The 25,120-nt window shown below is 41.2% G+C and overlaps 1 protein-coding gene across 4 annotated transcripts in view; it reads left to right on the top strand.

Moving 5' to 3' along the window:
- The window catches only part of RAD51B (RAD51 paralog B), a 407,321-nt gene extending 382,491 nt beyond the window's left edge, over positions 1-24,830 (top strand). For 2 of the 4 annotated variants that reach the window (XM_066188243.1, XM_066188244.1), the window contains exon 11: positions 24,434-24,830. In XM_066188243.1, coding sequence (XP_066044340.1) covers positions 24,434-24,585 — 152 coding nt within the window. In that variant the 3' untranslated portion in view covers positions 24,586-24,830. The remainder of the gene's footprint in view (positions 1-24,433) is intronic. The other 2 variants (XM_066188251.1, XM_066188247.1) reach the window with 2 other exon arrangements.
- The last annotated feature ends 290 nt before the right edge of the window (positions 24,831-25,120 follow it).

Here is a 25,120-nt window from a genome sequence, read left to right as displayed (position 1 = left end):
TAAAAACCCCAATTTTAAGACTCAGGCAGCAGTATAACCAAGAAGAAGGTCTAAATTGATCCACAATCTATTTCAGTCAATGCGTATGAATAAAGTTACTTTGTAAGTAACAACACAGAAAATGGCTTTGGTTTTTTTCCTAAACTTTTCAGGCTTATGAATTCCTGATGACAGTCATTTGCAGGAATAAATGATGAGGTAACATCAGCTTTGTGTAGGACTGAGATAAATTTGGGTCCAAACTAAATGAAGATCTCAGTAGAGGTGGAGTTAGGAAATAAGTGTGTGGGAAAATTGGACCGAGTGAGAAGGCAGCAGAGGAAAGGAAGCCACAGTACAAATTAAAGATTGCAAGTAACAGAGCTGGATGCCAAAAGCCTCAGAAAAGAAAAGGAAAAAAAAATCTTGATTAGCTCAACTGTTTGCTTTACTATATAAAAAACTGACCCCCTTGAGGAGCCCTGAGCCCCAGCCTCCTGGGAGTCTGAGTACGTGTGAGTGAGCTGCTGCCTCACTGAGGGCAACACCAATGCTCCAGCACCAGTCTTCTGCCTCATGGATTTCCAGGTGTAAATGCTTCATCTGACAGGAGTTCTGCCCACGTCAGGCCAACAGTCCCTTCATGTTTTATCCAGCCTGGCATTATACATTTTCCCTTTTCCAAACTGCTGCAATATTTCCAGTTCCATTAGCTATATGCGAGCATGTGGGTTGAAGGGAACCGCTGTCTCTCTGAGTAGCTGTAATGTGTGGACCAAGCATGACTTCCAAGAGGACAGATGAAGGAGAGAGCTGGCAGGACAAGCCCAGCCAAGCTCAGACTCCAGTTTTTGCTACAGCAGCCAGAAGGGCTCCCCAGCTGCCCTCAGCTCCTGGTCACTGCCTGATGTACATTGCCATCATTGTGAGTCCGCACTCCCTAAGGAATATCCCCATCCTCCAGCCTCAAGTTCTGTGCCCTGTGTAGGAGGTGCTCTAGCACAGGGATCCTTATGGAAAACCACCGACTAGACCTGCAACCTGCTACCTTGATGCAAATGCTCATTAATGTCTTCATTAATGAGCTGCTGTTACAAATACTGGTATTACTGTCATTCCTGTCTTGAGCCATTCACAATGCCATCACCAAGCTGAATCATTGCTGCAAAGTGGGAAATTCAACAGCTACATGGACTATGCTTGAGGACCTGACACTTGTGTGGGTGTTCTTTTCACACCTGCTGATACTTTTTGATTGAGAGTTGTTCTGTGCTAGACACACTGTCAAAGAGGAGCTATCGCCAACAAAGCTGCTCCTAGAGCACAGAGGGGAAAGAGTTATTTATGGAAACCTTTTGTCAGCATATCCCTTACTTTTACTCACAAAATAGTTACTTACTGTCTAAATGCACATCTTCCTCCACTCTGTAACAACAAAAAGGAGTTATATAAAAGAGGTTGGCTCATGCAACTACCCTGTATAATTCAATTAAATAATATAAAGACTGTAAGAGAAGACAATCTTTTTAACAGGGGAGCATGGAAGAATTGTAGGGCTTCTTTGTAATGGAATAGGATCAAAACAACTGATACTTAACATTTGTTAAAACTTCTAGAAATGAATATTTCTAAACCCCTCTATTATGGGAGAGTATTATAATCCCAGTTTTAGAGATGGGGAAAAAAAGATGATGTTGTACTTCAAGGCCTCTTGAAGGCACACAGACACAGAGCTCAGTTCCTGAAGCAAAATGTGTATCCAGGTTTGAGGCTATACCTCACTATCAAGAGCTCAGAAATTCTGCTTTTTCTTGTAAATCTGCAAACACATGAGCATATAGTAACAGGGTTTTTTTATAAAGCAAAGCTTCTCATCTACACAAAATCCTTTGCTGCAGCAGAGAATGCTCTGTCTGACCTTCAAAATGCACAGGGTTGCAGGGTGTGCAAAACATGCATGTATTAGATCATTCTCACTATCCTTGGCTGAGTATATTAAAAAAGGTGGGGAAGGTCAGGTGGAAGTGGTTAGCAAGGGCCTTGAAAGTGAAGTTTCTGGACATGAGAGATTTGCTGTGCTTTACAATGTATTCCAGCACCCTCTCTGAGTAAGGAAACAAAGATTTTAAACCCAAATGAAATCAAATCCCTCAAGCAAGCTTAACTCAGGAATGTGAGAGCACAATACCAACAGCAGGGGAGTGTCACCAAGAGAAAGATACAGTGTCACCTGGTTACTGTTCATACTGCACTGTTTATCTAAGAATCTCCAAAGTCTTCAGGAATGCCAATGAACTCCAAATACTCCTTGCTGCACAGCTGAGTGCTTCTGTCTGCATGTTACAGGTGAAGAAATAAAGGCGCAGGAGGCCATGTGGCCTGTGTGTAACAATAGTTACGTTTTAGATGAGGCTTCATCATGCAGTAAGCAGATGCCTAATTTAGACCTCATCTGACTTCTAGTTTCAGTAATACTTCCCAGGTCAAAGACAGTCCAGTCCTTTTGATCTCCTAGGTAACACACTCCTTTTAGTAGTTTTTGCAGGATTCAACAGAAGGGAAGAGAAAATCTCCAAACTGTCTCATAATTTGAAACTGTTGAGATATGGTTTGTTGTTTCTGCTGATGAGGTGAGATTTTCCAGAGTCAGGAGAGCATCAGAGCAGAAAATGAAGGCAGCCAGGAGCCCGAATGCAAGGCAACAGTCATGCTACAGAACACAGAGCCTAGAACAGGCTACTAATGGGTAAAGTACACCCAGAATTCCAAACCATACTCATGCCACTTGTTAACTAGACAAAGAGGAATGGAACATGAACACTTTCTCAGCATGAGCAGGCTGCGCACACGGGAGCAATTTCCATCACAAGTTTTTTTTATTCTGCAAGTTTTTTTTTATCGTGTCAGTCTGCTGTTCCAGCACAGAGTGATGACATTTGGAATTGCAGTATGATTGGCATAGCAAAACCAGGAAAACAATAACACAAATAACATGAGTTTGTCACATAAGTAGAGTGATTTAAACTGATTCTGTGTAGTGTTTTCATCTCAAAGTGCGTGAGAAGTTTGTTTATAAATTGATTGTTTCCCCATGGAAATGTTCTCAAATATTCTCAAATGCAGCCACCTCTAGGCTGAAATGTAGTTGTCGTCATTGCACATCCAGTGCTTAGGCTGGCTATGAAGGATTTGCTTTATTACGCATCTGGTTTCATCCAGCTGTTCATGACAAAACGAGAACTTTGTAGCACCTCAGACTGGAAGGGGCTGTTGTTAGCATCAGAAGTCCTAAAGTCACTGAATTTTCCAAGATGAAATTCAGACAAGTTGTGCTGATACGCAAAATGCAAGTAGTTACAACCAACATCACATAAACTGTGCTCAGTGAATCCTGAGGACTGGGCAGTTGTTCTTACATCTCTGGAACTGGAATATCACAGCTACTATTGTCAGGAAGGCAAGCTATGTTATTCCAAGTTTTTTGTGTCTTGGCTGTTTCTTTACTCTTCTTCAAGACCCCCATGCTTTTGACGACACCCTTGAAGATGTCAGGGAATTGAAAGATTGCAAAAATTAAAATAGTTTGCGTTTTTGTTTGGGGTATTTTTTGTCAAGCAAAATGTCAGGGGTTGACTAACTTCGTATGTTCCACCTTGATATGTTGATATAATAGGCCTAAAATCAGACCAGAGCCTAATTCCACACTTTCTTTTGAGTAGTAACAAAGTTTTTTGGCACTACTTCCTACATCTCATTGATTAGGAGTAATAGAACTAGAGTGGTAGAGCTAAATCTTATTTTACTGAGGACATCTCACACTTTTTCCTGCTATATTGTCAGATCTTGTTTACGTTAGCAGGTACAGGATGTGTAGTAGTTATAATCTTGATATACCCTGCCACCTGTTTAATTGTACTACCTTATTGTAATAAGATTACCTCAGGGAAGTGCAAATAAGCATCAAGAGAGGATATACAATTTTTCCTAGCCAGGATACAGTAGTCGTACCTCACCCAAAGTCAGCAACAAGGCTGAGATATTCTCAGTGACAGGCTCATATACTTTCCACTGGGTCTTATCACCATCACAAGCAAAAATTTTTAAGCAAATCATCACATACAAAATCTTGCTCTGGACTTTGCATCATTGCTTTTTCATCAAATGCTCGAGGGATTAGGTTTGAACCTACCAAATCCCTCCCAATCTGCAAATCATAAATTTATAACAGAAGCAAATAAATCCATGTATTCATGAGGAGAGGGGGCTATGCCAGGCCATTTTGACAATTGCAGTAAGTGGGTTATGGTCAGTTTTCTAAAACAGTCTTCTCATAAAAGACAAAAAAAGAGGACAGGAAACTTTTTACATGGACAAGTGCCAAATCCTTCTTTTTTATCAGAATGCACTGACACTCAGCTTTTGTTAGCATTCATTGCACAGAAATTAGTTATCTCCAGTTTTGACCATATAGCTGCAAGAGGGTTAGGCTAGTTCTTTTTTGGAGACAGCTCTGTCTCGTGTAGTTTTAAGACACCTCAGGGCTGCATCCCATTTATCCTTCAGTCTTTGGAATTGTTAAGCTTTGTAGTCAAAGTCTACTGCCAGTATTTTACAGCAGTGCCTTGGTGTTCTCAGGTCTTGCAGCCAGGTTACACACACATCTCCCATTCCAATGAATCCTGGTGACCTATCACTTCTGCACCCAGTCTAGCTCCTCTGTAACTTTGCTGTATAGTTTGGCCAGGATTTTAGAGCTGTTGTGAGAAATTAACTTTTTTTCTGTCTGACCCAGTTTATGTTTTTTTTCAGGACAGATCTGAAGACTTTTACTGTGTTATTCTGCTAGGTTTTTTCTGCTGATCTTAATGTCATCTGATCTGTGTAAATGCTGAAAACTTGATCCATCATCAAATATCTGCTGTATTTTTTGAGAAATGTCTCTAGTTTGGTGAAACAATTTAAATCACTAGAATTGTGATTCTTAATTTGCACAAAATGCATGCTCTGTTTTTTTAAGGGTTTCTGCCAGACCCTGCTGACACATGAAGCGTAAGAAAATATTTGGCATCAGCCACTTCCCCAGAGATTTTTCCTCTTGTAGGTAGTGGAAAATGATCTCTCTGTACACATGTATTCGATTCTTTTAGGTCTGTTCCTAAGCAAAGGTTCCATCTCTTTTTTTAGCATACCCATTCTGATGGTTCCTCTGTGCAGTTCATGGTAATGAATATATTCACCTCCTTTTGTAGCCTCTGCTACAGGCACAGGAAATCATGCCAGCATTGCAGATTACAGAGCAGCCCTCAAACTCTCCTTCAATGACTTGATACCCCAGCTTTCCAAAGAAAAGGGCCTTTAGAGAAGGCTAAAGAATAGCTCCCACTTCTTGTAGATCATGTTCTTTGAGGCTATTGTTTACCTGTCTGGTTGAGTTTTAACGTCCTTGCAGGAATAAACCTACCACTACTAGTCTGAAGTTTTAGCTGTTGCCTCTGTGGCAGGGCTGATGCTGGCACTGCAGCTGCCAGCACACAGGCTCCTGCACCAGTGCCCACCCTCAGGGCAGAAAATGCCTTGTTTGCTTTATTGAGACTGAGGGAGCACTTCACAGCTCAGACAGCTCAGTTCGCCCTCTGTGCCCCCACACAGGGCTCAGTACCACTGCTCTTCAGGGTAGGCACCTCCAGAGGATGACAGGACACTGCTCCCAGAGATACTCTATCCAACCATATGCCCAACACCAGCCAGTACTGCGAGGGAGCTCAGGGTTTCTTTACACTGAGTTACAGGGTTAAGGGCCTGCCATGGAGCTTGGGTGCACAGTTCCTCTTCCAGTTCAGGGGAGGTTCAGGTCCTGGCCTATCTGCTGTTACCTAGGAAGCCCAACAAAGCAGGCTTAAAAAGCGAGCCTAATGCAAACAACATTTAAAACTCCATGGCCCCTTACTAATGGGACTGTGCTGTGTCAAATCTCAATAGCTCACACTTAACAGCCATGTCATTATGGAGTATGGGCACACAACTGCTAAGGAGAGAGCAAGGAAAAATAATAAAAGAGACAAAATGCAAAAGGCTGAGGAGGCCCCTGGTTTCCTTAATGGAATTAGTCCTTCCTTTATGAATTCCAGGGTTAAATGCTATAAATGTGATTCACATACTCCCTCCCCTCACCAAAGCAGAAGGATCTGCTAGACACATGTTCGGAGAGGAACAGGGGAAGATATGACGTGACTCAAGAGCCTGGAAGGCTAAAAGGAGTAGATGAGGGAGAGCTCTGCAGCCCTTGATCTTTTTAAGATTTACTGCCTTTGCCTCTTGCAAGGATTTTTTCTTCCTGGAAAATTCTAGCTTCTAGCAATTTAAAAAAAAAAAAAAAAATTGGCTGGGGCAATAAACAAGATCTTTGAAGGGGGAAGGAAGCCAAGAGAAAGTCAGGCCCATTAGTCACGCAGCTGCATTTCCTGTCACAAAGGACCCCAGTTGAGTAATCACTCAAAATATGCTTGTTATTTTTTCCTATTTTATTTCAGCTTTCAGCCTGCCAATATCTACTGCAAGAAAAAAATAAACCAAGAAAAAGTCTCTTAGTTTCAGAGGGGAAAACAATGTACTATCAGACACTGATTTACATTCTTTTTCCTTTTCTTTAATTTTCATAGCCTAAAAAGGCTTCAGTGATATAAGTGTTAGTACAGCACAATGGGTCTGAGACAATCCTGATGTTTTCAGGGCATATTGTTTCAGCAGAAGTGTGGGTGTCAAAGTTCCTGGGTTACATTTCCAGTTGCTATCATTGATTCACAGTACGACCTTGATTGAGTCATGTATTCATTTATCTATAATTTATTATGAAACGTAAAGATGAGAACAGCTTTTGCATAATTGTTTTGTTGGGCTTCATTAGTGATGCTTGTAAGTAATGTTAGATCCTCTGATGAAAGTTTTGTAGAAGTATTTGTCTAAAGAAAAAGGCAGTCAAGACTGAAAAGAAATAAACTTGTAATTTAAAGCAGAACATTGTTATTACTAGATTTTTAAGAGTACTTACCTAAAAAAGGGTGAAAATAGGAGCAGTTCTATGAAATAGAAGGAGGAAAATCTTGCTGACGCTGTCTTTTTAGGCACTCAGAGGAAGAAAAATACAGCACAGGGGACAACCCCTTTCACAGTGTTGAAAGAGATTGATTATAGCAGCTCCCCACCCCTGCCTCTAGATCCTGGATTAGAAAGTGCTGGCTGTGGTCAATCTGGTACTAACTTCTAAAAGAAGGCACAGATATATGACCAGAATTAAAGCTGAAAAACCTCTGTTTTCCCACATTGCTGATTCTTTTATCGACAAGCACAACTACAAAATATGAAACCCTGCCCTTAATTTACTCACAAGTAATGAGTATGGTGACCAGGCCACCTATAAAGAAGGGCCATAAGCATGCTTCAGGGCACCTAACAGTTTGTAACTTACATTCTTGACAGGGTACCTGAGTATATGGCTCTGTGAAAATGATTGCAAAAGGATTGCAAATTTCTGGTTGGATTGCTGTCTAAGTAGAGAGTAGATGATTGTAGTTTATGCCAAGTAATAACATGACTCCAAATACTACACAAAAAATGAAGCTTACATTGCTTACATTTGCATGTAAGTGACTGGTAATGTCATATAATTCTCTAATTTGCACACATTTGATACCACAGATGTGCAATGTTTTCAAACCACAGCTTATGAGCAGATGTGATTTACACAGCAATATAAATCACAGCTTCCTAATGCTAGTTAAAGGGTGTAAACTCAAACAAATGTGAGATTTACACCAATTTGGTTTAAGAGAGACTTTGAAAGGCTGATTACCTCTATGTTTAAAAGCAATTCAGAATGATAATTTATGCATGTTTACACGGATTGGAAAAGTAAAAATCCTCTGAGTCGTGACTCAAATGTGACAAATTCCAGTCTAGATTACCTTTATAAATTATGTTCAGCCTTTGTCTTCCCTAATAGCAGGCAAGGCAAGGTGTGCTCCTCAATGAGAGCACAGGTGTTCACTCCTGGTCTGTGGTCAGAGCTGGCATGAGGGCATAGGGCTGTCTGCTACTCGCACACCACATGACTCTCACTGCTGCATGGCCAGTCTACTCGATCCCCACATCGTATGACATTCTATTCAATAGCAATAGGCTTATGTCCTAAAACTATCTCTGCCGTGATGATAAAGGCCATTTACCTACACGGATTTGAAATCATATACCCATAGGCATGAATGAATGGAAATTATTTGTTTACAAGGTCAGCATAAATTTTGTACTTTTCTCTTTATGACTGACAAGGTATGTGATAATATTTCCTATGCCAGTGTTGTAGAGATGTATTGGTATCAATCAGAACAGTATCTCATACATCAGATGGTGTAAATAATAACCACCAATTAAATTAATTATACTGGTAAATATACAGGGTAGCAAGTAATACTTCTCTCTTTACTTACCTGGTTATCCTCGGAATTTGTGTGGCTCTATAGCCATGGTATATGAGTATCTCCAAACCTCTGAATCTGTGATGTACCTATTATCTCCATGCAGGTCTGATGCATATTAGTAAATTAGCCCTGTATAGGTGTGCCACTGAAGTCCTAAGATGAATGACTGACTCAGAATCATCTCAGAAGTCTGTGACCTCTTGATTCACCTACTGGCTGTGAAGAATTACTCTCCCTCTTTCACAGATGAGAAGCTGAGTCATAAAGACCCAAAGTTACATGCCCATAAACGCATACACAGCAACAGAAATGGAATCAGAAGTCATAATGTACAGATCCTCAGTCCCTGTCTAGTTGCATTAAGTTACTCTCTCCTGTCTTCAGTGAACTGATCGTATTTGGTAAAATAGCCAGCAGTTGTTGCTCTTTGCAGTGCAGGCTTCGGTGATGTGTGTGGACTTAGAAATAACTGCTTATCAGAAAGCTGAAGTAATTGGGTAACAACAGAGTTGCTTAGTGCATTGACAATTGAATTTATCAGCCCTTCTACTAAACTGCTGCATGAATTTGGGCAATTACTTCATGTGCTGCCATTTTTCTAATTTGATATAGGAATAATAACGTTCTTGGACATACAGGCACAAAAATCATTGTATAGTGCTGCTCTGTTTCTCATTTAAGACATTGGAATGAGAAAAGGGAAGGGACACGGAGAACAGTAGGTTTTCCCATTTAGTTGAATGAAGTTTCTATGATACAACTCCAAAATCTCTTGAAGCAGAAATGGTTGGTAAGAACATTTTAGTTTTAAGTTTCACCAGCAGACATATTATTCCAGGGTTGTTGTACTTCTATGGAGAGTATAGCCTCTGCAGCTGTGGTTTAGAGGTTCTTCACCCTTTGCCAGTCAGCACAGGATAGAACTCTCTGGATGTGTCTCAGGGCTGTTTTTCTTTTCCTGCAAATACAGTGTAGGAGTGTGGAATTTGGCTATATGTAGCAGACGTGTAATTTCATTTTGACAGCAAAACTGACTGTGAAAGGGTTAACCTGACTAATGGCAACGCTCCAGTAAAATTGAGGGAGGTGGAACTTAAGTCTCAAGTCTTAATAAAATGCAGGTGTTTTATTGTTAGGTTTAAAACGTCTTAAGACTCCAGCAAGCATTTGAAAACAAGGGGAAAAATGTGCTATTGAATAAGAAACTTGGAAAGACAACAAGAGGTAGTGCAAGGCATCTATGGAGAATTCAGCTTTCACTGGCTAAGGCCTGCCTTAAAGTTCACAGAGTGAAAACAAAACCTAAATATTAACTGAAAAACACCTCTCACAACGTGCATCTGACGTCTGAGGTATTACACCTGGGATTAACTTTTGACTTCTCCTTCCCACCGTTGTGACTTCGCTGTCTTACTGGCTCCGTGCAGAGTATTTATACTCATTTTGCAACCTTTCTTCTTTCCCAGTCTGTTTGGGGTCTTGATGGGGTGACAGGTAGCGTGAGCAGTGGTACGGTGAGCAGTGTACAGATAGCTCTGCTAAATTACTTGCGACTGCTTTCATGTCAGGAATAGGAAATTTTTGTTGCGTTGGGGGAACCAAACCACTTTTAGAACAAGCTAATAAAAGAAGTTGTGAAGAAATCAGCAATCACTATTTTCTTCTCTTTCAATTCCCTCTCCTTATCACAAATAATTTGGGGGAGCATTTGCCAGTAAACTGCACTGCTTAGGTCACAGAGTAGAGGGATTGCACTGAACTTTGGTCTTTAACTTCAAATTCTTAACGTATTTGGTGAATTAACATAGATACAACTTTCTAGAGGGAACTGGAACCTGAAGAACCAGAGAAGACTAAATGTACTTAAAATTCCCCAAGATTACTGCACCAGCATCTCTACGGGCCTTAATTAGTGTGGGTATTTTTGGGACCTGTGTGTTGAAAGCAGTAATTAATTACTGTCCATAAAAACTCAGCCCTGGGAGAAAATTGGGCATCCATTTTCCTGGCCTTGGCCTTGGTGATGTAAATAAGCTGTTACTACTGGAGGAGAAGGGCAGAAGTAGTCCTTGGAGTACCTGATAGGATGGAGCACAGAAGAGTAACTTGGGTTTTGAAGTGAGAGTTTCTCAGCTGCAAAATAGCAGGAAATAGAGAAGCAACAGTGAAGACTGACAGGTGAGATATAAACAGTACTAAACAAAAAATATAAGTGACATACAGAAAAAGTCTAAGGCAATGAATAAAAATTAAGCTGATGGAGCAGTGGAGCTAATAAATCTGAGAACCTGCCAGGTCTTGTTTTACATGGAGTAGAGGTCCCAGGACAGCATGAGTAAATAATTCAGAGTACCAAACAACAAATATCAAACCCCTCCATTATCAGAATGGGAAACCCGAAAAAGGCCAGGCTGTGTGCCTTCTATGCACCACTGCCCTGCATCCTTGCTACAGTCACTGGCCATCCAAACTGACAGGCTGGAATACAGGCATCAGACAGACATGGCAGAGATGAAGGAGGGGGAAGTGTAGATCTTTCTTCACACAACTTTCAGAATAAATCTTTTTTACTCTCAGCCGTCATCAAAATTAGGTGTATTTTTGAGAGGCATTTTCTAAAGATGCACTGGAAACACACCACAGCTTAAGAGAGGGGCAAAGAGTAGAAATCTTCACTAAGAGTATCTCAAAAATCCTGGTAGAAATCTTCAAGTTGGCCTGAATGTGCTCAGGATCATACCCTCGACTAAAGAAGTATTTGTCAGCATTTGTTAGCTGCTCACAATTTTAGATCTTCCCTGGCCTTCTCATTTCCTCCTTTGCTTGTAAGACTGCTTTCATCCCACTCCTACTCTTCTTTGCAGATGCCAGTTCCTGTTTCTAATGTCAGCAGTTCTCAATCTTCTCAGATAACCCTGTTGTTGTTTGTGACTTGCTATGTGAGGAAAACAACCCGTGCTTTCTGTTGCCTCCTAAAAAGTCACTCCTGCTCTAGTTCCAGCAAACCTAACCCAGCCCCTGCTCTACTCAACTTCTGCCCAAATCCAGCATGTCAGACTGCAAAAACTGGCAGTGCCTCTGGTCTCAGTGTGGGGAAATAACCAAAATCAATGTTAGAAGCATGAGTTCTTTATTCTCCATCAAATTGGCCTTTATTTTTTCTTTCTAGCATTACAATTAGTCTTGAATTTTCTGGTGTATGTTATCTCTGGGAGCCACTAAAAAGTAATGGATGGGTTTGCAGTAAAATATGTATAGCTCTGCCAAAATGGTTTTAAATTAGTTTGTATCAACTCTGAAATAACAGTGATATCAGTCATTGAAAAACTCAAGACAAGTACTTTATACTAGTACTAAATATTAGCAATAATTTTTAGCGTTAGGCTTCTTAGTTATCTTTGCAGATACTGCTAACTATTCCATATCATGCAAGAGAAAGAAAGATTCTTCCTCTAAACACTTTATGTGCTGTAAAATTACGTGGTGTTTGACTCAAAGAACTAACCAATAACCTTTGTATCCTGTCTCTTATTCCTCCTTCTTTGCATGATGAAATTTCCTCTTCCAAATTTCATTTGCCTCTTGTATATTTATTTTAAATGCCTGAAATGGAAACAAATTTCTTCACAGCTTTCTTCTATACATAAGAAAAATGTAGTTAACTACTTGTAAAAGAAGCAAAGATTCCGATATAAAATAATAACAATAAAAATAATAATAATAATTTCATTTTGGAGGGTGGCATCAAGAGTGAGATTGTGCTAATGAAACAGAGAACAGAAAATGTGAATGTCAGAATATCGAAGAAGACCAAAATCTTTGCTTTTATGCTACTCTGCCAATAGCATCTTAGTGTATTTTAGGAAATGGTTAAGGGTATTTTTAATCTTAGTCTTCGATTTTTGTAAGAGGAGCAAAGAAATGTCTCCCCTAGTTTATTTTTTATTTTTTCTAGCTTAGTCTAAAATATCTTAGCATTGTACCTTTCACAGGTGACCTGTAGCTTTTTAATGAGAGTGGAATGCCTGAAGTGCTTGCATGCAGAGCAGCAGGACCTGATGCCCTTCAATTCACAATAGCTTAGAAATAGGCTTAAATGGCAACGGTGCAGATGCCTCCAACCAAGCCAGGGCTCCGAAGAGATAGGTACAAGTAAGTACAGAACTGTTTGCTTTCCCTTTCCCTTGCTTTACTGTGGGATACCCACAAACATTTAATTAAAGCTATTGTATGCATGCTTAACTTGGAGATATCCTTGAAACGGTTACACAGGAGCACCAAAGAAAATACAAGGGAGTCACTGAAGGAAAATACAAATGAATTAGAAAAGCATAGCAACCAAAGAATACATTTCCCATAATACAACAGTCAAAGGTCATGAGATCACAGATGCTCAGTTGCTCATGCATATCATCTATTCTCTCCACTTGCATGCTTGCTCCGGAGAGGGCAAAGATTTAATGAGGATGGGGCTAGCTTTAGCAGTTCTCACCCTTCCTCACACCCTACGTCTCAAAGAGCACTGAAAGCCTCTTTGAAGTGGGAATAGACACACATTGAACTGTCCCAATGCACACATACAATCTGGAATTTTCTCATCAGGTACAAAAATACAAGGTGACTGGTCTCTTCCGGCTGCCCTGGATGTGAACAAAGCTCTCGAGTCAAAGACGAACTGAATTGAGGAGTGGAAAGAAGTTTCTCCACTGCATCTGTCTTTTCAACCTGCAGTAGCAGCCCTTCTCGGTCTCACGGTTTCTATTAGTCAGTTCATTTTTCCCAGCTCCTCAAGAAGAAATCCTGTTCAGACAAAACAGCACTCTATTTACAGGAAGCTTGGCAGGGTCAAAAAGTGACTGCAAAATTGATCTCTTGTTAAAACGCATACAGTATCTGCTCTGATGTAGATACAGCTAGGATTCAGCAATCTCTGATTTGCTATCAAGGCCTTGAAGGTGATCTCAGAGTCAGATTTGTTAAACTTGGTGACATTGTGTTATCACTTAGCAGTGCTAACTCAGTTGCTCCAAGTCCCACTTAATCTATGCAGCTCACTACCCACAGCTTCTGACCTACTTTAGTCGCTTCCTGTCTTTGATTTTAGTCTTTAAGCCTCTTTTCTGTGTCGGCATGTGACTGCCATTTAATCTTAATCAAACTTCCTTGGACTTCCATTACTGTCAAGTATGGCTTCTCTCACCCTAATACCCACCCTTCTGAGTGCAAGGAAACTGATTTACAGCCAACAGTCTGCCACTTCCCTTATGCTCTATGTTCATCTTTGCTTTGTTTTTCTTCCCGTATGAGTCACTTCTTCCCCCTCTCTGACACATCATGCTACCCTTTGTTTCCTCTGTCAATGGCTGAGATGCTGCCCTGCACACCTTTACTGCAGAGATCTGGTGAGTACTACAGTGTGTGCCCAGCTACCGTGTGCAGATTCAGAAAAAGCTAAACACAAAGAAATTGAGTTTACCACAGGCTGCATCAGAAAGTCAACTCTTTTAACACTCTTTTGCTTCTGACCAGAAATTATGACCAACTCAGTTCCCTTACGCCTTGCTTAAGAGCTCCTTATGCAAAACACAGCTTTTCATCTATGCCTCCCAACCTTGCATCTCCCCTGTTACTCCAGGGCACTGTTAACTTTACAGGTGCTGAAAGTCCTTACCAGCTAAAGGACTTCCCCAGTTCTCACTGGTTCTGTATGCTGCAGTACTGTACCTTTGAAATAGACTCCTTCAGCCAGTTTCCTTCCATGACCAGGATCCAATCTAAAGGCATTAATCCAGTACCACGGTGACTTTAGCCTGCACAGGGGCACTTCTGAACTGATGGAGTCTGTTGATTTTTGAGATTCTTTCACCAGGACAGAGAAGTTCAAAGATGTGCCCTAGTGCTCTTAGTGGCCCAATGCTCTTTGAATGTCAGATACAAAATATTTAGTGGGAATGTGATCTGCATGTAACACATAGGAGAGATTTGTTCAATCCCTCTTGCGTGTATGCTCTTCCCTGACTTTTTTCAATATGCCCAGTTCTGCTTTGCTCTTTACCTCCTGTTTCTGTGATCATCAGCTTTTGGGTCTTGTTATTAACATCTGGAGGTTATATGACCCATCACTGAGTGCAGCCTTGTCCTCTGAGGAGGCAGAAAATACCAAACATTTTGGAAGGACAAATTAGCTACAGGCCATTCTTACTAAGCCTCTCCTTCAACTTATCTCAAATGGTATTTTTGAACTGCAGTCACTACACACTGAAAGTTGTAAACAACCACTTGAGCCCTTTCCAGCGAGGCTTTGATACTAGGCATGGAGGAGAGATAAGCAGCACATTGAAGTTGTGGTATCACTGTTACTGAGAGCAAGGAGTGAATGGAAATGTACCCTCCTTCTGGCACTGCCTGGCTCTGGATGAGGGGAGAGGAACCAACTGAGCAGCTTGGGTTCACACGCATGGCGGGAGCCAGCAGCCTCTCAGCTGATGACAGATTAGACTCAGGGCCTAGTTAGTGGGAAGACTGTGATTAGACTTCAGCAACATCTGTCTCTAGCACTAAAGCAATCACTACTGCAGGCTGTGATTTTCTCAGCAAACTGTAATTATACCAGGAACCTAATTCCTGCTGTTTTTCTCAACAACTTAAGTGCAAAAAAAATGTGCATAAGGGTGCAGAAAAACTGAAACTGAAAGGAGCAAGAAAGAGGCATCTGTTTATTTTGGTTCAGGTCATTCCAATTATTTTCTCTCAGTTTCTTAGATTTGTATGAATCACAGACTGTTTTTTCCTGCAAGTCAGTGCCAAGATTTAACTACCTGAAGTTGGCCTGCCATCCACCTGAAGCTGATAGCACACATCCTCTCTGTCCACTTCTGTCCCATGGCATGTTAAACAAGTGTGGTAGCACTTGCGGAAGGTGTCATACCAGCCTTTCCTTGGCAGTGCCACCTCTTTCCTCCCCTGGGGGCAGCAGTTATGGAGCGCTGGTCTCTGATCACAACTGTTCTCAGGACATTCCCAGGAAGGTATGGCCTGGGCAGAAGTGTGGGATATGGGAGATTGCTCAGGGTGAGTTTAAACCTTACTCCCAAAGGCCCTCTCTAGACTAGGATTTAAGAGTTTGAACTTAAAAAGTCTTAGGTTGTATATAGTGACTCTCTGTTTTAAAAGATACAGAAAACACAGTAAAAGTTTGAACTCCCAGAAATACCTGGTAAGTTTTGCCAAAATAACAATGTCAAAAAAGAGCAGGATTTCCTTGCAAGATTTCTCTGCCAGAAAAAACTTCTTGTTTGTGCAGTTGTAACTCCATGGTAGCTCATTTGCCATTCTTTGCTCAGAATGTAAGAAGAAACTGATTTTTTTTTATGTATGTGTAGGAGAAGAGGAGAAATGTCTAAGAGAGAGCTTGCTAACAGAGCTTTACCATCCAGTACTTAAGATGTAGAAAAGGTCAGAATGATTCAAACTAGTCTATGCACTTCTTTCTTAACTTTTCTCGCAGAATTAATGTGACTTTTAGTATACTTTGAAGGCAAGAGTGTCCTGCCTATGTTAAGCAATTTTCTATCAACACCATACTCATCTAGAAGAAAGCAGAATTGTTCCTTACCAGCATGTCTGCCCTTCATCCTGCAGTACATCCGGCGGCACATCTGGCAGCACAGCCAGGGATGAGAGTGTGGCAGCAGGAACTTGATCCTTGGGTCTGAAAGCACTGGGAAGGCTGCACATTGGCAAGCAGATCCCTATCTCCAGAGCCAAGCTTCTGCAGACTGGTGGCACATCTAGAGTAGTCTGGTATTGACTCAAATGGCTGTGGACACGGAGGAGAGAGGAAAGGTTAGAAGGAAAGTGGAAAAAATGCCTCTTGCACATTTCACTTTCTTTTCCATCTGCTTGTGTGCTGTTGCTGTGCGCTATTAAACAGCTGCCGTGCCCTCTCCCAGAAGGGACTGTAATTCAGTGGAGATGGAGAATGATCTCTACAGCCTAGTGCATTGGGAGCCCCCTTGAATGGAAGGGGCCATAGGAGTAATGTCTCTCTAGTTGACTATTTTACTAAAAACACTCGGGGCAGTAGCCAGAGATGCTGTTCTGCCTCCTCAGACCTGAAACTCCTGGCAGGCAGTGGGTACTGCTGGGTACTTCTGACTCATTCTTGTTGAATTAGGTGAGTCCCTCTTGCTTCTTGCCTTCCAAGCAGAACCTGCTAACTCTCCAAAATTCAAGGAGAGCAGATTACTCAAGCAAAAGGTGTTTGCAGACCATGAGACTGTAGCTTGGGGAGATAAAGGTAGTGAGGGAGGACCAGGACAAGGTGGAGTGGGCATACAGTGACTTCCAAGGCCGAAGCAAAAGAGCAGGATTTTTGCATCCATTCAGACACTCAGCAATTTCCTGCATTGTTCCTGCAATCAGCATGCTCCACCTGCTTTTACTTAACCATTTCCTGTTTACAGCTTCCAAAAGCTTTCTGGTGAAATCACTAATCTGCCACAAGATCAGTCATTATGGTCCCTTTCAGGCAGGCTTCACTCACTTTTTTTCTCTGTCTTCAGTACACAGATCTTTCAGACTGAGGCACTGTGTGCTGTGTGTGCATGTCTGCATGCACGTGTGTGTGCTTGCAGTCAATAGTTATGTCTGGAAGCTATGTGCTTGCTCTTTAGTTCTTTCTCTTAAGATATGCCCCTTTTTTTCCTTCTAATGCTTGCTGGGTTTTGCAAATTTGAGCAAAGAAACAAACAGTAGCATTGAAGGCTCTTACCTCTTTCTGTAGAACAGAGGGCTCCAGATATTTAGAGGAAGGACTCTTCCCATTTCTTTCAAGTATCTAAGTGCTCTCCCATCAATGAGAAATTTGTTGTCTTCATAGCTTGCCCATGCTTCAAATTATTTTCTAGATTTGGAAACAGTGAGGCAATTTCTTCTAGTCTGCTGCTCAGTTTTTCAGACGTGAAAGGCAAGGCGTGAGGAAAAGGAGGGGTGAACCAAAGAAAAATAAATCTCTTTCCTACAGTGTAGATGACTCCCACAAGTGCCCATCACACACTTAGTCATGTCTTGCAGAAATCACTAGAAATGTCTGCACACTTCAAGTCTACTCTCCTTGGCTATATTGCAGATAACACTACAGCCACCACTAAAATAAAATTTATTTGTCACTGCTTTTTCTGTTTGTTTGCTCCTTTTATTTCTCTTCTGAAGCAGTGAAAATAGATTAAGCTTCCTCTGATTCTCATGCTCTTGCATAGTGCTGCAATGTTTGGGTTGCGGTGAGCGCTGCAGGGGAATGTTCTCTTCTTAAAATAAATCATGGAAACATTTCTGTTGGAATCAGGGTTTGTAGAAGTTTACTTTTTTTAAAAAAAGAAGAATGTCAGGCCAGCTTTGGCCTGGCACTATATCCCTTTAGAGGGAACAGACTTCTGATGCATGTCAGTGTATACGTACTGACGTATATATATGTATACATACATACACACACCAGTATTTGTGCCAGTTACACTGGTATAATTAAGTACTGAAACCATCCTGTAAGAACACGGGACATGTTGGGTCTGTGAGATTTGCCAATTCCTTAACAATCTCTGCTGCAAGTTAGTGTAAGTCAGGATGCTTACTCTGTCAACTTAGGCATAGAAGGAGTTGATCTACAGTGTGCACCAGCACTGCTGCTGAGCTGTTTCACACTTCGGAAAAGAAGTTGATGCACTCACACTCTCGCGTGTTTCTGAGTGTTTTAACAAGAACACTAAACCCTCACTCCCCATTTTAACTGTAATATATACACGTAGCAGTATCACTTCTGTATGCATTATAAGGGATGGTCTGGGCATCACTGATGTCCAGGCAGCTGTAGGCATAGCACAACCCTACTTAGATCAGAGTTTGCTGAAGTGTCCTTCAAGCTGTTTGTGAGCAGCTTTTGAACTTTCATCAGGGAAAGGAAACAGTTGTTTAATGCACAGAAGTCTCTTTCAGATTGGCCCAAGTATGTAAAATGGTTACTTTGGTTCCCATCCAGTGCGATTCATTCAATATTTTGTGTCAGGGTGCTTGTCATCGGTGGCATTTGCCCAGGGTGAGTCACACCTACCCAAGCAATGATCTGAGAGAGCCCTCAGATCTTTCTCATTTTCCTTTTACAGAGTACAGCCCTGGTAAATTCATGATCATATTGGACCACACAGCACTTTATAGAGTAACTCCTTTTCTTCTAACCAGATTTCAGCCCAAGAGGCAACTACTTCCAAGAGAGATTCTTTGGTTCAGCGTCCATCTTTGTCTTCCACCACACTCCTTTCTGGTTACACGGTAAATTTGGGTGCCCTCAAGATATTTTTGCCTTCTTCCTCCACCCCAAAATTGAAGGAAAGCTGAACTATGTGAAAATGAAGTGAGAACTGAGACCCTTAAGGAAAATGGCAGGAGGTGTAGAGGACCACGCAAGACTCTTTCCAGGAAATGGGCAGAAGGTTCATCACATGAGTCACTGTAACCTTAGATGACTAAATTCTTGAAGAATAAACTGTCAGGAATATGATACTTCTCAGGACAGTTCCGGAGGGAGACGGAACCTTCTTAAATAGCTGTTGTTTGGTTTTTTGTTCGTGATTCATTCCTGAGGAAATTGCTGAGTTTCTGACCAGGAACAGGGAGAAATGCAGGCAGTGCCTGCCCTCCTTGGTGGAGGCAGCAGGCAAGGCATGCTGGGGTGCACATCCTGCTGCTGCTGGCACCAGCTCTCCTGCCCAAGGAGCTGAGAAGAGATCAGGAGCACTCCATAGCTGTCCTGCCCAAGTGAATTGAGTAAAACAGGATCACTAGTGCTCATCTGGCTACTGAATCAATTCACAGCATGTTTTTGTGTACCAGCAGGTATGAGTCCAAGAGGAAATGAATGTATTAAAACTCTAATTACAGCTTCTTTTAAAAAGTTTTCTTGCTCTACTCGCTCCAACCAGTTAACCAAGTTCTATCAATAAAACTGACCCAAAGCTCTGAATTTGGTTTTCAGAGATGGTCTTAAGATTTTAAGCTGGTAACAACAGAAGCAGTCAGATGCCCTCCAGAGTTACCTCCAGAGGAGCTGAACTAGCATTAACAGCACTGGGAAACGTTTGCAGTAGTATCTTGAGTGTGGAGAAACCCCAACGTTCCAGCACGTTGCTGTCAGTTCCCATCTTGATGAGTTTCACCCAAGCATTTAACATTTCAGCATTAGTTCTGTGTCTCATAATGCCATTTATGTAATGACTGCTCATTTGGTTTCTATTAAAATAATGGTATTTCTTCTGCAAACCACTGCCTGTAAAAATCAAGCCACCCAATTTCTCTTTAGATTGTAATAAAAGAAATAAATAGTAGGATACACACTGTCATTCTCAGAGAATGGGGCGGGGGGGCTTTCTTTCCCCTCTTTGTCATATGAAGTTCAGACATCGGAATTAGGAATGTGAAAGATCTGTTAAAGCTGATGAATCCATTTCCTGCAAAAACACAGTGTAGTTACTCCCCAGCAGATATTCCTCAGGTACTATATTGATAAAAGAGTCTACCTACAGCTGTCCATACTCAGAGTCATTTGTCTCTTAAAATTGGAGAAATGGAAGGTGTAGCTCTCTCAGGTCACCACAGTGCCGCTACACTTAGAGACAGTGTAGAATGATTCCTTGTATTGTATATACCAGCACTTGGAGGAATTCATTTTCAAATATCTCAAACTATGGGGGTTTCACCACTTCCTGTGGGAGCCTGCTCTGCAGCCTAACTCGTTTCACCATCTGGAGCACTTTCCTGAGTGTCTGCTCACTTTAAACTTTCTTTTAATTGTGTACCCACTATTTCTTCTTAAAGGTAATTTGCCAAAAGTTTCTGTTGTGTGAAATTCACATTCCGTTGTGCTTTTTTATTTTTTATGAGGATTGAGAAAACACTAAAAGATTGATGATTTCTTCTCTCTGCTTTTTCTTCCTCAGAAATAATAAGTAATTAATAATATATTACTGCTTTTTTAGCCATTCATCTCAGCGATTTACAAGGAAAATCAACATTGTTGTACTCTTTTTACAGATGGGAAAAATTGAAGCACAGGGCAGGAAACAACTTGCCTGAGATCATTCAATGAACCCATAGCAAGACTTGGATTTTTAAGCAGGTCTCCACAGTACTGCCCTACTTTTTTCCTACTTTTTTCCTACTTTTTTATTTTTTTGGCCCAGTCCAGCTCCCTTTGGCTTTGCTGGAGTACCTAGGAAGGACAAACTTTCCATGAACTTTATTCAGAATTGCAATATTGTAACTGAAAGGTCAGCTCGTTGAATATTTAACAGTTACTATCTTTCCAGTGTGTTGGTCAAGCATCCTAATTAAGTAGTGATAAATAAAACCAACAGAGCATTTTAACAGACTAATTCAGTCCCTAGGGCCCCCGAGCTGAATTTCCTTCAGCTAGCCTGTGTTTTCCCAGTGTTTTGCGGATTGTGCAGATTGAACACAGTATATATCAAGCACACTCTTATCAGCACACTGCAGGGAGATTTCCTTCCTCCTCTGTGCCACCATGCTTATTTTACCTGTTTTATTTCCCTTAGCTTAGTGGTTTTCAGTAATTGTGTTTCTCAGAATCTGGATAGTTGCTGAATTATAAATCTTCCAGTTTGGAACAATGACACCACGATGTGTACAGCATGATACACTGGATAGGGAGCCATACTCAGCTGAGCCCTGAGCAGGCTTACCTAGGTGTCAGAAGCAGAGTGGCCTGAGCAGCACAGAGCTCTCTGTGGGCTGCTGAGAGACAGAGAGTTTCTCTTCCTTGCCTTGAAGCTTCTACCTGTCCAGCCTGTCATTTCAGTGAATATCTTTGGTGGGACTGGAGACACCTTAGCAGATGGTAAGATGAGTGTTGTTCCTCATCTCCGCATGGTGAGGTGAGCGCCGCCAGTTCTGTGTGCTTGCAGTCTGGTGTGCAGGGGACTCTGCCCCACGCTCTGGAGAGTGAACTGACAGCGCTCATCACATATGAGGTGCATCACTCTGTGTGGATTGAGAATTGAGAAACCAGGCCTCTGGGTAGGCCAGAGTTAGAGCTGAGGGACAGCACACAGATCCTCCTGGTTGCTGACCTTTGTCAAAGTATGCCAGCAAGTGAAGTCTGTAATGTTATTTCCCTATTTCCCTACTGCTCCTTCAGGCCTCCTTCATTCCACATAGCATTGCACCAGCATCTGAGGATTTACCAAAAGCTACAGGACCGCTGTAGGTCACTGAGCACATTACCTTTGCTTTCAAATTGAGTTTGAGAAACTACCAGCAGTGTCAAGCCCTTGTCTCCTGGGTATGTGAATAGAGGAAGCTAAGAAGCAACAATGATTACATAAAGCAGGGAAATCCCCCTCAAACTTCTCCCAGACTACCTCAAACTGAAGCTGATTTGCATACATACAGTACAAATGATTTTGCAATGGCTTCTAGCCCCATGAAAGGGTTACATGTCATTGCTTCTAATGAAATAATCAGGCCAGTTCTCTGAGCTGAATCACTCAGAGAAGATAACAAAAAATTGAATCAGAACCTGTGTAGAAATCTAAGCAGTTTTATGGAATGTGTAGGCCTGCTTCAGGTGCAGATACAACTGGGTATTGTTATTCCACACAAAATCAATAGGAACTATTCAATACCTGTTGGTAACCAGCAGTTAGTCTAGAAAAACAGAGTGGAAAAAAACATATGTTTTATGATTTTTGATTATGGATGGGTGGTACCGTACATAGCTTCCTATACAAACCCTGTTTGGTAGAAAATGGACCTTACTGAAAACTAAAAAAAAAAGCTGTGGTATTCTTGTAGTTTAAAACTGTGGTCATCCACTTTACAAAATCTGAGACTCATTTGGCCTGGAATTCCTGGGTGATATTGTTCAAAAAGCAGTGGTGTTAAACAGACTTAAAGATTCCTGTGATTTGTTTTAAACATCGTGGTTTAACAGAAACAAACAAGTAAGGAAAAAGAGACAGCATATGGAAAATGCGCATTTACTGGGTTATCTAAAGCTCAAAAATATAGTTGTCTAATATGACACTACAAAACTATTTTTCCTTATCTTTTATGCACTAAGAATGGCAGTGTTCATAAGCCTAGTACATCACGACTATGGAATGCCTGGATTCTTCTTGAAGACGGGTGGTATTTTCTGTTCCCTTGCTTAGAGAGTGGGGCTTGGGGATTTGTTTGTTTGTTTGTTTGTTTGTTTGTTTGTTTGTTTGTTTTACTAGGATGAGAATATAGACTTCTCAGAGGCTTACTATGAGCTGCTTCTTTGGGAAGAATTGCTTGCTTACTCTTTTCTTTTTATTGAAATAAGTTCTCGGATACATTTCCTGTCAGCTCTTTCCCAAAGCTAGACAGAGTATAGACAACTTCACTTATTCTCTCCCAGAAAATTCACAGAAGGACTTCCTGTACGTTTGTGGGGTTGTCAAGCCAGCTCTATATTAACATTAATATGGGTTATTGGGTAATACTGTATATGCCTTGCAGTAAATACCAAAGGTGTTTTAAACAGTCTTAGAGGTGCTTTTGTCAGTGCAGCATATTTCCCTTGGGGAATATGGGAAATGAGAGTTATCATCATTGTCACTATGGTACCAGGACAGCTATATGAGCAACTCTTTTCTAGTGTAGTTGCTTTTTCTATAGTTAACAAACAGGGCTCAAGAGTCAGAGAAAAACTGACACAGTTTACTTTGACAACCTGTTTAATAAGCAATGTTGTGTTTCTTCTACAATATCACCTCTGTTGATCATGGCTTGTTAGTCTGAAATATCCTGCCTTTCACTTTCCTCCTTTCAGGCTTATTGACTTTCTTCAAAGCTTTGGTACAGCACAGTAGGAATCAGCCCAAGTATGAGCTGGCTGTTCTGCAGAGTCTTTCAGGCACCTGAGGGCTCTCTGTGCTAAGATGGAGTTTGTCTCAATGGGTCAGCTGGAGAGACTGGAAAAGAAATATGTATTTGAATAGGCCTGGGATGCCTTGCAACACAGTTAATAGCAGCAAACCTGAGTACGTGACGTGATCTGACTGATGATTAATACCTTGGCTATTTTGGTCCTGGTAACTGTGTGTGTTTCTTCAGCTTGTGTTGATCAGCTTGCAGGTTGCTCTGGAAGGCTTTCATTTTGGTTTTGAGTATCTCCTCTCACAAACAACAGTCTGTTTTCTACATAAAGCGTCTAATCACAGTCATATAATATCCTGTATTTACTTGGAGAGCTTCATCCCAAAGCAATTTACAGCCTGGCATTGACAGAGGACTAAGACTAGAAGACGAGAAGCTTTTACTGGTTGAGAAGGAGGCTCTGATCTCAGCCTAGGTTCTCATTAAGCCTATAAAGTGGAGCCATAATACTCTCTCTGAATCCAATTTGCTACTAGTTAGAAAATATATTGCTATAAGCTGTGGTCTGTTTAACTCTAGAAAATGTAGAACATGAGCTGTAGTAGAGAATGTCCATCTTCTTGCATATCCCATTCTCTGTTCATAGGTACTGGCTACCAAAAGTCAGTTTTAATGGAAAATAAGGGTGGTGGAAAGTACCCTAGCAAGTACAGTATTCACAGCAAATACATGCTGGCCTTTGGAGAGCTCTGGCAAAGAGTGGTAAAGGGGCCTTGATTAGTCTAAAGTTTGGCTCCAGAGCACATCAGAAAATTTGCCAGCCAGAGTGAGCAGAGTTTAGACACTGGTAACTAGGACAACCAGACAGGCAGAGAAAAGAGGATCGTTACATGCACATCAATCCATTTTCAGCAAATCTGTAAAATTAGTTCATAGTGAACTTATTACCTTGATTTGTTTTTTGTATTAAATGGGTTTCCAAGTGGTTGTTTGCTGGAGGAAATGGCAACTTTGCAATCTCCTTCAGAAATATTGTGATTGAGGTGTCTTGTCTTTATTGTGTGTTTCAGACCAAAAGGATGGAACAAATCTAGTTTGGGAAGGAACCAATCCTGCCCTGCAGCCCATACGAGTGAGGAACACTGCCTTGAAAGATACTTTATATGATGCTGCTTTACCCAGCACTACTGGTGACACTTCAAGAAATACATCAAATCTATAGAAAGGACAAATGAAACCTCCCCAAAGACTTGAATGAATGAGGACGTTGGTTTTCAAAAATCTGGTGAAGCAGAGAGTGAGCATTCTTTTTTTTTTTTCTTCAAAGACTAACTTTAAAACCAAGTGCTGTTCTTTGTATGTGTGGGGCCATACTTAACTCTAAACTTATAAAAAACCCTGTCTTTTGTTTAGGTTAATTTAAGTGACTTAATAATAAAAGCCTCTGAGCAATATACGTGGTACTGAAGAAGCGTAAGCCACATGTGCCTTCCTAATTCACCTCACCACCTCATCAATTTAGAGGAACCAAAGACCAAGCACGGAAGTGTCCACAGCCCAAAACACAGTGAAATGTTCACTTCTTTTTTTTTCAGAGAATGATAAGCCCACTCAGTGGCTTGATTCCAAAGCAATAGTACAGCAAGTACTTATTTCTGTAACTCACTTGGAAATCATCAGAGATGGTGTAGGATTTACAAATAGCTGGGCTCTGACTGTTCACAATGTTAGGGGAACATGTAGCAATCTAAACAATG

Source organism: Chamaea fasciata, unplaced genomic scaffold (genome assembly GCF_029207755.1).
Source record: "Chamaea fasciata isolate MVZ Bird 193981 ecotype frontalis unplaced genomic scaffold, bChaFas1.0.hap1 SCAF_7, whole genome shotgun sequence".
In the NCBI taxonomy this organism is placed as follows: domain Eukaryota; kingdom Metazoa; phylum Chordata; class Aves; order Passeriformes; family Sylviidae; genus Chamaea; species Chamaea fasciata.
The sequence above is the reverse complement of the archived record's forward strand: the minus strand, read 5'-3'. Positions and strand labels throughout refer to the sequence as shown.